General features: G+C 51.8%; 1 protein-coding gene across 24 annotated transcripts in view; it reads right to left on the reverse strand.

Moving 5' to 3' along the window:
• Positions 1–13,565, reverse strand: part of DYSF (dysferlin) — a 203,920-nt gene extending 190,355 nt beyond the window's left edge. For 5 of the 24 annotated variants that reach the window (XM_047743883.1, XM_047743881.1, XM_047743879.1 and 2 more), the window contains exon 1: positions 5,990–6,310. In XM_047743883.1, the coding sequence (XP_047599839.1) occupies positions 5,990–6,080 (91 nt within the window). In that variant the 5' untranslated portion in view covers positions 6,081–6,310. Of the gene's footprint in view, positions 1–5,989; positions 6,313–12,964 lie in introns of those variants that run through there. The other 19 variants (XM_047743892.1, XM_047743887.1, XM_047743890.1 and 16 more) reach the window with 9 other exon arrangements.
• Between the last annotated feature and the right edge of the window lie 1,324 nt (positions 13,566–14,889).

Here is a 14,889-nt window from a genome sequence, read left to right on the forward strand (position 1 = left end):
GCTCTTATAAAAGTTCAGGAGGGTCTCAGAGAGATACTGGTACACCCATGCACACAACAGTATGACTCCTAGTAGTTAAAATGTGTAAGCAAACCAAATGTCCACTGATAGACAAACGGACCAGCAAAATGTGGGATATATATACAATAGAATATGACTCAGCCTTAAAAGGGAAGGGAATTCTGACCAGGCCACATCATGGATGAACCTCAAGGACATTATACTAAGTGAAAGCGGCCAGTTACCAGCGACATGGGGAGTTACTATTTAACAGGTAGAGTTTTCAGTTGGGGACAATGAAAGAGTTATGGGGATGGATGGTGGTCATGGTTATATGATACTATGAATGAACTTAATACCAGTGAAATGTACACTTAAAGATGATTAAGGTGGCAAATTTTGTGTTATGTGTATTTTACCACATTTTTGTTAAAAGTCCAGGTGTGAGATGGTGAGGACAGAGGTTACGGGTCTGGGGCCCGCTGACCAGCGCTTGGGTGGGGAAGAGGGAAAGGAGAAGAGAGAAGAAGATATCTCAGGTTCTGACATGGATGCAAGTGTGGCTGGTGGGGCCATTCATCTGGAGACAGAGCAGAAAGAAGGATAGGAGATGGGGTGTTCCAGACTCCCAGAGAGAGAGAAAGAGGCTGTTTCTGCCCATGAGTCCGGAGACAAGATCTACTGAAAGAAGCTGCCCGGCACCTGAAGATCCTGCGGGCTGCCTTGATTACTCCACAGACACATATGAGGACTTGCTCTGTTTGGGGCATTCTGTTGTGACTTCATTAGAATATCCATGGGACAAAAAACAGGATAAAAGTTCAAAGCATCAACACAAAACCAAAAGGCAACAGCAACTGAAAAGAGAAAAGTGTCTCACTCTTCTCACCCTCAATTTCTCACCCTAATATCCATCTTTCTAAATCCTAACTGAAACTACCTTTTCCAGGAAACAGCTAGCCAGGAAGAGGTGGTGGTGGTTGGATAAAGCAGATGTGATGGAATACACTCTGAGAGGGGTAGTCTTTGAACTCAAAAGGCCAATTAGAAGTGCAGAAGAAATCCGAAATACCTATGACAAAATATTAACATCCTTAATATATAAAGAGCACTTTGCAACTAACTAAGAAAAAAACAAACTCCCCCCCTACAAAAAACTGGGCGAATTAAAAAGCAATTCAGTAAGAAATAAATGCAAGTAGGTAAAGACATTGAAATATCACAAATACTACTTGAACCTAAGATATAGTTAAAGAATACTAGGAAAGCATGATAATGTTTTGTGTTAGTAAGATTATAGGAAAATACACCCTCATACTCAGCTAATGAGAAGGTAAAGCTGGTACAGATTCTCAGGAAAACAATTTGGGAAATGCAGCAAATCCTTACACACAACTTTAACCTGTGACACGTCAATGCCAATTCCAGTATTTACTCAAAGAAAATCATTAAATATGGAGACAAAGATTTCATCACCAGGGTATTTCTTATGGTGATAGTATCACTTGAGCACTGGCTATAAATATAAAAAATTTGATATAACCTAAGTACACATCCATAGGGGATTGGTTCACTGAATTAGGGTACAGCCCTATAATAAAATACTATGCAGACATTTTAAAAGGTGTGTCAAAGAATATTTACTGACATAGAGAGATACCCCTGGTTTATTACTGTTGAGTGAAAATATAAATATTTGAACATGAATCTTGGAACACTGAAAAATTAAATTAAATTTTAAAAAAAGAAAATGTAAATATTCATACATTTGAAAAAAGAAATATGGGATGGGATTACCTCTACGGAGGAAGGCAAGGAGTCTGGGTCTTCTGCGGGTGGTGGTGGCTGGCCAGGTTCTATTCCTTGTCCTGGGTAATATACATGGTTACCCCCTCTTCATTTACTCATTACAGCTGGGTGTCTCAACCTTGCCACTATGAACATTTGAGGCTGGATAATTCTTTGTTGTGGGTGTTGTGGGGCAGCCCTATAAGCTATGGGATGTTTAGCAGCCTCTCTGGCTCCTACTGGCTAGATTCCATTAGCAGACCTCCACCCCCACCTCACCCAGTGGCAACACCCCAAAATGTCTGAGAGTCAGTGCAGTAAAGCACACATTTATATCGTGTGTACTTTACTCGGATGTTAAATTTCACAACTAAAATTGCTTTTTTGAAAAAGAGGAAAAAAGATTCTTGGGGGAAATACATCAAATTGCTAAGTTAATTCAAAGTACCAAGATTTGGGGCCATTCTTTACTATTTGTGTCACACCTTTACATCATGGTCCTTTTTCATATTGAGTCGATACTGTATTCACAAAAGGAAAGTAGAATGCTATTTTCAATGTTTTAAAGTCACTTTCAATGTTTAAAAAGCCAGATTTGGAGAGTCCGGAGCCCTGCAGCCCACCTTCCCTCTACAGGGGAGTCACATATGTCCTTCAGGAGTGTTTCCATTTTCAGAGCGTTCTAGAAGGTCCCCCAGACTCCTGCCTGGAGCCCAGAGACCTCTCCAGGAGTCAGAAGGGAGGAGAGGATGGAGAGACGGGGGAGGGAGGAGCAGAAAAGAGACCCCGACAGGTTGAGGGAAGGGAAGGAGCAGTAATGAGTCCTGTTTCTTGCTGGTGACCCTGGGTGAAGCAGGGTAGAAATTCACCAAGCCAGCTCACAGGAGATCACACCCTTAAGGAAATAAGATGTCTGAGCGCCAGCGGAAAGAGGATCTGATTTTGCTCTTGGATGTATCCCCAGCACCTTGACCGGCATCTGGCACATAGTAGGTGCTCAATAAATATTTGTTCAGTGAAATAAATGCATAAATGGAGGGACATAAATATTCACATTAGCTGGTGGAAAATGGGCGGGGCAGAAGAGAGGTACAGATGGTTAAATGCTATAGGAAATGAAGCTGCTCGTTCACGTAGATAATCAGGCAAAACTATCTGCCACAGCCCAGGTACTCATGGGCGTTCTAGTTCACTAATTATTTAATTAATACAAGAACAAAGGAATAATAAGTATTCATTAATAGCCTCCAGCCCGAACACTTGAGAGAAGGAAACCAGAAAGTGCCCTCAGAGTCCAGCCTCCCAGAGATCATAGTCTATTTTGGGAGGTGGGTCCTGAAATTACATCTCTGCCTGGAATGCCCTGGGAGCAACCGCAGGGAAAGTGAGGCCGGCCGAGCCCATGCATCTCGGGCTTCAAGTGGAAGCCAAGCACACAGCCCGGGCTGGTTTCTCTGCAAGCAGGTCACAGCCCCCTCCATGCCAGGAGGGGATCAGGCTCAAGCCTTCAAACCCCTGACTGCACATCTGAAATGTTGGAGAATTCTTAGAAACCCCTCCAGCCATTTAAGATGGGAGGGGATAGAGGTTAGCCGTGATCTTTTTTAAAGCCCTCCCCATGATTCTGATGTGCAGCTGGATGGAGTGCCCCAGAAGGAATAATCTGTAAATTCTGGGTTTGATTCTAACGACCTCTCTCCCCAAGCATCCGCTGGGCCCCAGCCTGCAGCATGAACAGCCTCTGGGGTGGGAGAGGAGGAAGGAATGGCGTTAATTTCACATTTCACCAGTTCCCGCATCAGTTTCTCTCAAGGTGTGGTTCCCAAATGTTCTGCATCAAGTAGATGTTAAGTGCTGAGCCTCAGGTCACTTAGACCTCCTGGGTCAGAGGCCAGGAATCTGTCTTGCAACCATACTCCCCAGAGGATTCTCAGGCATGGAAAAGTTTGAGGACCATCACTCCAGACTGCATGAGGCTCCGAGGTACCTCTGAGGGATGGCAGAGCCTGGGCCAGAAAGAACGCAAACACTCCAGAGCACCCATGTTACCCAACATCCTGATGAAAAGAGGACAGACTTCCATCCCGAGGAGTCACGGCATCCTAAGTGTGAGCACAGACTGGCTGCCGTGAGTGCTCTAGTAGACGGAGCAAGGTGTTGTCTACACAAGGAGAGAAGAGACTAAGGAATGCCAGGGGAATCCTGGGGACCTTCTTGGAGATGGCGGTATTGCAGCATGGCCTTAAAAAACAATAGACTTGGAATAGTTGGGAGATGTTACAGTCTATTATGTTCAGTTTTGCTAGGAGCTTATCAATATAAATAAATAACAAAGGGTGGGGAACACAGACACTAGGCAGACAGCAGCTGCGTGGGGTACGCAGGCCAGGGCAACAGCCAAGAGGGGCCTCGACACAGTTGGTCACCTTCCCAACTCAAGGGCACTGCCCCCTCCAAGCATTCCCTGTCGTGACCACTGACCTGGACACATATACTTGCTCAGGTTTCCATTTCCTTATCTGCGGAATGGAGAGATTGGAAGTTACCACAAGACTGTTCCAGAACCAGGGAAAGAGAGCTGTGAACAGATCCCAAAGCATCCAAGAGACCTAGGCTGCTGTAGGCCCCTGGTCTCAAGATCCTTACAGAACTTCTTTTCCCCTCAAGGGTAGACCCACAATTTCTATAAGGGAACGGCTTAGGCACACAAGCTAGCAACCTTGTCATGAAGTTGCATTTCATAGTAGGCTCCCAGGAATGTCACCAGTTAATGAAAATAGCAACATTTTCTAAAATGTCTTCACTCACCTTTTCAAAAGAGAGATAAAATGTAAATTGTCTCGGGGCACCTGGGTTGCTCAACTGGGTTAAAGCCTCTGCCTTTGGCTCAGGTCATGATCCCAGCCCCGCATCAAGCTCTCTGCTCAGTGGGGAGCCTGCTTCCTCCTCTCTCTCTCTGCCTACCTCTCTGCCTTGTGATCTGTCAAATAAATAAATAAAAATCTTTTTTAAAAATGTAAATTGTCTCATTAGAAAGAAGAAAAGCAAAGAGTTCTTACTTTGCCAAATCATGTCTACCATCTATGATCATTATTATTCTGGGGGGCTTGGGGACCAGATGGAGATCATGGGTCAGAGCTAAAGAGCCCCCTGGTGCCTTCACAGTTTTCAAATCACATGAAAACACCAGCCACTTTTCCCTCTACTTTTGACCATCTTTTGTGAGGCACGTATATTTTAATTCCACAAAACCGCAGGATACGCTTCCTGGTAAGAGAGAAACCCCTTCTCCTCTCCTTCTGTACCTGTCTTTGCAGAACTGGGGTCCTGACTCACAGCCATTGTTCCTTCTCTTAAATTTTTTTTAAAGATTTTATTTATTTATTTATTTATTTGACACAGAGAGATCACAAGTAGGCAGAGAAGAAGGCGGGGGTGGGGGGAAGCAGGCTCCCTGCTGAACAGAGAGCCCAATGAAGCACTGGATCCCAGGACTCTGAGATCGTGACCTGAGCCGAAGGCAGAGGCTTAACCCACTGAGCCACCCAGGTGCCCCCCTTCTCTTAATTTTAACATATCCTTCTTCTTTCCTTTGCCCCTCCTGAGACACCTCCTCCCATGGGAATGTCTGCCTCAAAAAGGATGGGTTAAAGGTGCACAGTGAGAATGGGAGTTTCAAGTCCTCCGTTGCTACAGAGAGAGACACACTCTCTTGTCCAAGCACCCCTTGTAGGGGCAAAGGCTCTTTGAGACATGGTGATTCAATACTGACAGTGTTCAGTAAAGATGGGCGAACAAATGAGTGAATGAATGAATGAATGAAATCAAGAGTTTCAAAAACACACCATCTACACACCCAGTTTCTAAGTGATCATGATTCTGCTCTCTATTCTGCACCCATCTTTCTTCTCCCATCCCTATCCCCACTGCCCTGTCGGTAAGGGCTCGAACTTTATTACCTCTCCGTATAGGTCTTAGGAAAGTAAAAACTGTTGACCTACTACGGCCCTTCCAGTGTTTCAGAATTTCAGAGCACTATGGTGTTTACTATGCTCGGTTTCATCCTCCGGGTCCTCCCTGCAGGGCTGAGATTTCTGTCCCTGTGCGGTCGGCTAGGATTAGTGCCGGAGCGGTGGCCGCAGACCCGGCCGGGCGCGCCAAGAGTCGGGTGGCGCGGGGCCGACGGCCACGGGGCTCTCACCTCGGAAAGTCAGGCTGGCGACCGGGTCACTGCGCCGGTCCTTCTTCACACTGGGGAGGTTGCTGGCCCTCACCAGCAGACAGCACAGCATGGTTCGGCCGCCTGGGGTGCGCAGGGGCGCGCGGGCAGGACGCGAGCGGGAGCGGGAGCGGTAGCAGAGGGTCGGGGCACCACCAAGCGAGCGCCCGGCTCCGCGGCACCCGTGCCAGAAGGGAGCTGTCGCCTTCGCTGCGCTTCCGCGGAACAGTCCCCGCGCCTGGCCGCGGCCGCGGGGAGGACACCGGACACCCGCTGGGCGGACCCTCTCCCACCCCACCCCGGCCCCCGCCCCGACCCGCCCTGCGGCTGGTGGACAGGGCGGGGCCGGGGTCAGAAGCGCGCGGGTGGGGGCGCCGGTCCCCCTCGGCCGCTCGTCGCCGCGGGCCGGAGACGGAAGCGCAGCTGACGCCGGGCGCACAGCTGCGCCATGCCGCGGCGACTCGGAGCCCGCCGCCCGGCTCGTCCCAGCCCCGAGCGCACCCGTGCGGACCTCGGCGGGCGGCCGCGGCTCTGCACCCCGCTGCGCCCAGCCCGGGCCCGCACTCCCGAGGCGCAGCTAAACCGGGGCGAAGGAGGAATGAGCGAAGGAGGGAGGAAGGGACATCCGGCCGCAAGAACGCGAGTGTCTGCGCCAAACTACTAGTTGGAGCGAGTGCTGGACGAGCGTGCAAAGCGAAGCAGCGACACGCGGCACCCTGAGCCCGGGCCTTGCGCCGCCCTCCCCATTACCACCCCCCTCGGGGCCTAGGCTGCCGTTCTCTTGGGCCCCGAGCCTTCGCGAACCCGCCTCTCAACTTCCCCCAAGCAGTCTGGGGTTGTTCGTCTCCGCGGGCGGGGGTGTCTGTCCAAGGGAGACTGTGTTCCCTGGAGCACAGAGATCCACCGGCTGCCCACTCGGTCCCCTGCCGCAACCCGGACAGCACCCTCCAGGACCCGCGCCTGTACAGAGCCCACCATGTCTCTGGATCATGTCTCTGGATCAAGCCGGGGCCTAGTACACAATGGGAGTTCCTTCCAAGGGGCAAGTATTGGGAGTGAAGATCACTTTAAGGCTGTTTATTATTAAAGTCTACTTGAGGCAAGATTTCACTTACTAGAAGCCCGAATCTTCCCTGCTGACACCCCACACTTGAGTAAAAATCGGTGTACCCACAACACCCAAATGCCTCCCCAGAGCCATTTCCTCTACTACCCTCTCCTGCCTGGGACCTCCGGTCCATTATCGATCCTAAAACAAATATGATCCTCAACAACAACAAATATGAGGCCTCAAAGGCCTCCCTTGTTCTTGGGATAGAGCCCAGACCCCTTACCTCTACCTGCTGAGAAAGGCCCCTCCACCCCTCACTCTCCCAGCTTCAGTGGCTTTCTCAGTTTGGGGAACTCACAGAGCTCTCTTCCAACTTGGAGCTCTGCTGTCCCCTCTGCACACAAATGCCTTCCCCTCTCTCTTTCCAGGACCACCCCCATTCATCCTTAGGCCTCAGCTGACAGATCGCTTCCCTGGGAAAGCCATCTCTGACATCAAGGTCCAGATTGGGTCCCTCTGGCGAACAATGGGACAGCCACACTTTTCCTTCTTGGCACTCACTGCAACTGTAGGGAATCACTATGTGTAACCACCTGTGTGAGGTCTAGCTGGATGGTGGAGTCAGTGAGGGGAGAGACCAAGGCTGTTTTAGTCGGTTGGGTATTCCCTGTGCACAATAGGAGCCCGGCTGGGGTCACCGCAGTGGACCGTGGACTTGGCTCCCCAGTGGCCCTTCCAATCCCATGATGAGGTTAAGTCGATGGTTCTCCAGGAGGGCACTACTGCCCCCTGGAGGGATTTTGGATGTGATGATTTAGGATATTTTTTTTATTATTGTCACAGTGATTCCAGGCCATGCTACTTCCCTGCCACCTCCTCCCGCCCTAATCTATCAGAGGCAGCACAGGAAACCTGTAGGGAACCTATCTAATATTTCCAGAGGAATATTCCAAGGGACTTGTACAAACATTTGGCTTGTGTCCAAGGAACAGAGGCTCCACACGTCTGTTCTGTAAACCAGAAAATCAGCAGCTGGTGGCCTGAGCCCGGGACACTTCCTGAGTCTTCTTTCCCATCCCCAACCTCCAGCAGCCCAGCCTGGTGGCTGTTCACTTCTCTCTGATGAGACGGCTGACATTCTAGTGCAGCTGAGGCCTAAAGGGGGCTTCCTCCCAAGGAGACTTGTATCAGGAATGCAGTTCTCAGAGACAGAGTCCTGAACTTGTCTCCCTCCTATGTTCTCCCCTTTTGCACAGAAATTTTGCATTGTCTTACCTGGACCCACAGCCAGCCAAACAGAAAGACTACATTTCCCAGCCTGCCTCCCAGCTAGATACGGCCATGATGAGACCAAGAGATGAGCAGGAGGGAACTGTCTGGGAAGGGGCACTCCTGTGCATGCAGCAGGACAGGTTATCACGGTGAATCATCACCCACCATGTTGTCAAGGGGACCCCTGGAGATAGCAGAGCAACAAAACAGAAGGACCCGGGGTCCCGGAAGACTTGTGGGTCAGAACCATACCGTCCAGGACTCCCCACACATCAACCATTAGGTGAGTGAGAGAGACTCTTGTGTTCATGGCCCCAGTTAGTGGGAGCCCACCTGCAGCCAGGTCTGTGTCCCACCTGACACTGCAGGTAAGGACAGCGCCTCGGCACTCCAGGCCACTCCGGGACCTCTGTGATGGTACCAGCTTAGGAGCCATGGTGAGGTCGTCAGGGGGCGAGGGGACCTGTTTGGAAGCTGAGTTTGCATAGCTGTGTGCCCTAAAGCATGTGACTTGACCTTTCAGAGACAGTTTCCACTATCATGAAATCAAGAGAATGATACTTCACAGAGCTGCTGGGAGGATTAAACTGAACAATGGCCCTTCCGGCACAGTGGCTGGCACACAGAATGTCTGCAAGAGGTACTTGCACTCTCCTGGTTCCCATTTCATTCTAATGAACCAGTTTCAGAAAGAGACCAGTGTACGGGGAACAGAGACGGAGAGTGAGTTTGGCCTGGGGAGAGGGACTGAGGTTTGTGGGCTTGAGGAGTCACCGGAGGGACACCTTTCTGTTCCCAGAAAGACCTAGACCATGGTGAATGTCACGGCCAGATATCAGGCAGAGGGACCAATGCCTCAGCTCAGAAGGGGCTGCTCCAGGAGGGGCAGCCAGAGGAGACAAAACCAGGGACCCTTGAGGCAGAGGGGATGGCCACTCACCACTGAGTCCACTGTGCCCAGTCTGGAAGGACCGCAGCTAGACAGACAGCTGACGACTGGGCAGGTAAAAAGAGTAGTGAGAGTCTCCTTGGGTGTGTGAGGTGATTTCTTAGTACCTGTACAATACATATCAGCTGTCATAATAATTATAATAAATGTATATATAATCCTATATAATAGTAATACTTAATATGTATTGAGTGCCAAGCAGTATGGTGTGAGCAGATAAATCCTGCTCCTCCACCTCTTCCTGCTTGTCTCCTGAAAATCAAAGCTAAGACCCAAAGGAGATGGTGAAGTGGTTAAAGATGGGGCTCTGGAGCCAGAGCGCACGGCCTTGATTCCCAACTCCACGACTCACCAGTGTATAACTTAACCTCTTTGTGCCACAGTTTTCTTGTCTGTGAAGTGGGAGCATACTAGTTGCTATTATATATGTTTGGGAGGAGGGTCAAATGTCTACATAAAGTGCGTGGTACAAATTATAGCTGGAACGTGATCTAGCTCATGAGTTCTATGTAGAACAGTGCCTAGCCCCTAGTAAGCTGGATATCAGTTAAATATGTCTCTTTCAGAGGGTTGTTGTGGGGTTTTAAAGAAACAGCTTCTGAAAATGGTACATTGTTTGTGCTTAATGAATGCCCATTCTCTCTCCTTGGGATGAATACACATTTTTAGACTCAGAATCCTCCATGTTTTGGTCCTTTGTCTTATAGGCACTCCCTGCAGCCTATAAGACACTCCCTATATGCCCCCCCACTTTGACTTAGCCCCATGCTGGGTACCCCAAGCTCTTCCACCTCCCCCCCCCCCCCCCCCCCGCACCTCCCCACTCCCCCTGCTGGCTCAGGCCCAGGCCTGCCCTGGCTGTGGGCAGCCCATGGTATGCTTTCCAAAGCACTTTCTTATTCATGAGCCATGGGTGCTGAGAACAACAGAGGGCGGTGAAGGGGGGGGTGGGGTGAGGATGGGAGGTACTTTGACCCCTGTGTGATCTTGGCCAGGCTCCTGTACTGCTCTGGGCCTATTTGCTCCTCTCTAAAGGGAAATAATATCCCTGCCCTTTGGCCTCACAAAGCTGCAGTGGGCATGAAATGAAGTTATGCGGGCACAGAGTGGGTGTCGTTCTGGGATATTATAATCAGGTAGCCAAAGGAGGGGGTCTGTGGGCCCCAAGCCTAAAGGGCCTGTGAAGGCCAGATCCAGGCTCACTGGTGAGGGAATACTTCCCAGAAGGCTGTTTCGCTCTGAGAGACCAGAACCTTCTGTGTAATCATTCACTAGTCAGGCCCTGGCTGAGAGAAGGAGAGTGAGCAGGCCTGAATGCTGTGGGGAGGCCAAATTTGGACATGGGTTAAGAGCTTGGCCAGTACAGGAGGTGGAATGTGTCCAGGGCTAGGGAAGGGAGGCACTGCATTCCCCCATGACTGCCTGGCAGTGACGTCCATGACTGGCAGTGCGGGGCTCCAGCCAGCCCCCTCTGGGGGCACTCACTGTCAACAAGAGACAACGTACTTCCCTTCTCCTCAGGGAAGGGGGGAGCCCACCCAGAGGAGCCAGGCAGCAGGCAAAGGGCAAGAATGCGGACTGACATCAGGCAGATGTGGGGAGGGGCTCAGTCACGGACAGGGATGGAGGATGAGGGGTGAGGGATGGGGAAGACTGCCCACGGACAGCCACGGAGCCGCACCAGCCACATCCCTGTGGGCAAAGCGCTTCAGGGATTAGAAAGTGCTTTCCCATACATTATTCATTCTTTCCCTTCTCCTGCTAGGGTTCAGAGCCTGGCCTGGGTAGGGGGACTTCACAGCATGAGGCAAGTATGTGTGTGCTAGGGTGGGGGTGGGGGGGTTGGGAGATGGGAGTTGTGATCAGGGAAGGAAAATGTGGTTGACTGAACGGGCATCAGAGGAGGTAAGACCCCTAAGGACACAGGCAGGGCAAGGCAGCGGCCCCCCCTACAGATTCTTTGAAGCATTGGACAGGTCTAGAGGATACCATCACAAAGCCTGCTCAGCCCTTGGGCTAGGGCTCTTCCACCACCCCAAGGGTTGCTGGAGAAAGAGGCAGCCATTCAACGTACAGGGTTTTCCCCCTCCCTCCACGGTGACACTACCCTCCTTCCCTTCATTCAGGGGGACATTCACGGTGGGAATGGTGCTCCCTGGAGTTGAGCACCGAGGAGTCCAAGGCCTTCCGTAAGGCCGCTGGCCTGGCCTGCCCAGTGCTGAGGATGGAGCGGAAGTGAGGAGGCCCCCCATTCATGCCTTTATCTTCCCCCTGGAAACACCTGGATAAAGTTCATTTCCGGAGGCTACTGTGGGAAACCGGTCGAAAACAGGTCAAAGCTGAATGTTAGCAAAGAAGTACAGCTGGAGTGTCACCTCCCACTCCTCCTCTGTCCCTCTCCTCTTGGCGCAGGCTGCTTCCCAGGCCACAGGCCCCTTCAGGGACTCCTCCCTAAGAAACCCCAGATTTCATATCTGGGAGTGTGTGGGCGTATGTGCCTGTTAGGACACATCGGTGTGTGCTGCTGTGGACACATGCCTTGGTTCTCTAACCCTCTACCCCTTGGAACCCTGGAGATGTCACAGGCACTCCTGGGTGGACATGTGTCTGGGAATACATGTGCACATGGGCGGCTGGGAACACGAAGATCCAGGAGCTCGAAAAGAGAGCTCTGCTAAAAGGCCAGGGACCAGCTGTTGCCAGGATTTCAGGGGGCCTGGGATGAAGCCAGGTCTTTGAAGAGAAGGAAAATGACAAGTCATGGAGACAAAGAGCAAACCCATCGGTTGGTGGGGGTTGGACTCTCACACCCTGGTCCTTCTCTCCCAGGGTGGCTCCAAACCCAAAGACTCAGCTGGGTAGCCCATAGCTCTGACTTAGCCTTGATGGGTTTCCAGGTAAACAGATGGGGCCTGGCCCTCACCTCCTGGAGGAGAAATCCACTCATGACCATAGGAAGGCTTTACTCTGGGAGGTCCCAACCGGATAGGGGAGCAGGCTCCTTTGTTCAAGGATGATGAAGATAGCATTCCCCAGATACCACTCCCCAACAAGTTCTAGTCTGGTGGGAGGGGAGTGCAGAGGGGAGAAAGTTCCTAGAGGTTGGTGCTGGTGTTAGCTGGACCAGCTGCTTAATTTCTCCCATCCTGTGCACAAAGCAAGAGTAGGATCCCTGGAGAGGTGGGCGGTGCCTCTGCCCCCAGTGGCCAGGCCGGCCAACCCAGCCTACCCAGCCTGTGATAGAGAGCTGGGGCCTAGGACAGCTGCCAGGCCCAGGCTGGGGAAGACAGCTGGGCTATAAATAGGCCTGAGACCCAGCCCTCCATGCACAGAGGAGGGGATCCCTGCAGTAGAGAGCTTCGTTACCCACAGAAAGGAAAGACCTCTTTTAAGAGATCCAGAAGAGTGAGAGGAGAAATGTGCCCCCTCCTCCAGGCCCAACGGAGCTCCAACCTGGCCTCAGCTTCCAGGTCCCAGAGAAGTGCAGCTCAACCACTTCTCTCCTTGCCTCGGTTTCCCTTTGGGTCGCCCCTTCCCTAGGATGTGGGTCTCTGAGACACCCAAAGTCAGTCTGGCCCGGCTCATGGAGTCTCTTCTCTCCCATCCCGGAGCTCCCTAGGTGGATCCAGGAGGCCCCTCTCCGACCCTCACCCTCCCTGCCTGCGGGGATGCCGGCCCTTCCTACCTGCAAACACCGCAGAGCAGTAGGCATCGCTGATGTCGGTGTCCGGGGTGTGGACGTTCTCAGCATAGAGGATGAAGACCCTCAGCATGACTGGCACAAGTTAGGGCCCCGTGCGCCCAGGGCGCGCGGAGAAGGCTGGGGAAGGTCGGGGGACGATCGAGACGCAGCTGGTGGGTCTCCCTAACTGGAGAAAGCTGAAGGAGGGAGGCCGGTTGTGATCGCTGCCCCTGGCTCAGATCTTCGGCTTTTGAAGAGAACCAGGCCAGCCCCGCGCTGCTCCAGGGGGCTACACCCGGTCGCCGCCCCAACCGCGCTTACCCCGCTACTCGGCGGGCGCTCGGAGAACAGGGGCTTCCGCTCATCTTCCAGCCCCGCCGCCCTACCCGGGCTCGGCTGAGCTGTAATTCAATGCTCCGACCGCAGACTCTCCCAATGACAAGGCGTTTTGCACCTGGCCGGGTAACAGCGGACAGGGCGGCGGCCGCGATGGCGGGGTCTGGCCCGGGGCTCCGGACGCCCAGCGCAGTCCAGATCTCGCTCCCGACCCGAGAAAGGCTCAGTCCCTCCCCCGACCTTCCACCCACCCCTGGCCGCGCGCCTCGCCAAGCCCGTCGCCTCCTCCGGCGGCCGCGAGCGTTCGAGCACTCTCTGTCCGAGTCAGCCCGAAGCTCTGAGAACCAGGTGGGGGGCGGGCGCACGGACAGCGCTTTCTGGAGAAGCCCGGAGCTAAGGAATCTCATTGACCGGCCTATTCTGGCTGCCTTAAAACCTCTGCTCCCCCCACGCCCGCCCCCCTTCTTTTTGGCTGTGAAACAACACCTGTTACTTTTAATACAAAACCATAAAGGAAAGAAATCTCAGTCTGAAAAAAATAGTATTAACATTTGGATATTTACCAATTCAGGCTTTTCCTCTGAAGATGTGTGTGTAAATTATTTATAATATTTCTGAGATCAATGTATATGCAGTTCTGTGTCCTGTTTCCATGTAATATTTTCTTGCATCATTATAAATTTTTCATAGACAGTTTTATCAATAGCTACATCATTTTGTGTAGCTTTTTCCCATTGTTATATATCACTATTATAATGGCAGGACATACTTTTTTATATAAAAACTGGAATATAAGCCCATTTCGGGCCCCTTCTCCTAGTTCCTTAGGTTGGATTCTCAGCCTTGGAATGATAAAGTTGCAGGACTTGCCTTTTTTTAGGTCCTAGTCCCTATGGCTAAACTGCTTTCTGGGAGCTGTGTAGATCCGCACTCCCAGAAGTTGGGTGACTCACCTTCTAAAGAGGGCAACTTGGATGGGTGTGCAGCTGTCAGCAAAACTTCTCCCCCAGCAGCCCACAGAGGTAGCACACACACACCCAGGGCAGGAACAGAAAGCTGTTTTGTCCCATAGCCTGTGGGGCGGGGGTGGGGGGGGTGCGGAGAGAAGACTTTCTAAAAGGTCTATAATGTCCCGTGGTCACCTATGGTCCTCCTGCGGCAACTTGTGCCTCCTCTTTTCTTTGCCTCTAGCACACTATGTAGTGGGGGAAGAGAGGATAAGGGGGGTGGGGGGGTTGAAATGCAGTCGTTCATTTAACAGGCATGTATCAAGTCCTACAACATGCCAAGTACTGTCCTGAGTGGTGGGGACACAATGATGAACAGAAGTGGCTTGGTTCCTGTTAGGGGCTGAATTGTGTCCCACACCCCGCCCCAATTCCGCATGTTGAAAATCCATATATTAATTCCTATGCCCCAAACCCGAGTTAGGAATATGACTGTATTTGGAGTTAGGGCCTTTGCAGAGGTGATGAAGTTAAAACAAGACTGGGGGCTCTAATCCAATCTGACAAGAGGAAGTCTGGACACAGAGACACGGGGGAGGTCTGCACACAGAAGAAAGACCACGTGAGCATCCAGGCATCCAGAAG

Source organism: Lutra lutra, chromosome 9 (genome assembly GCF_902655055.1).
Source record: "Lutra lutra chromosome 9, mLutLut1.2, whole genome shotgun sequence".
Lineage (NCBI taxonomy): Eukaryota > Metazoa > Chordata > Mammalia > Carnivora > Mustelidae > Lutra > Lutra lutra.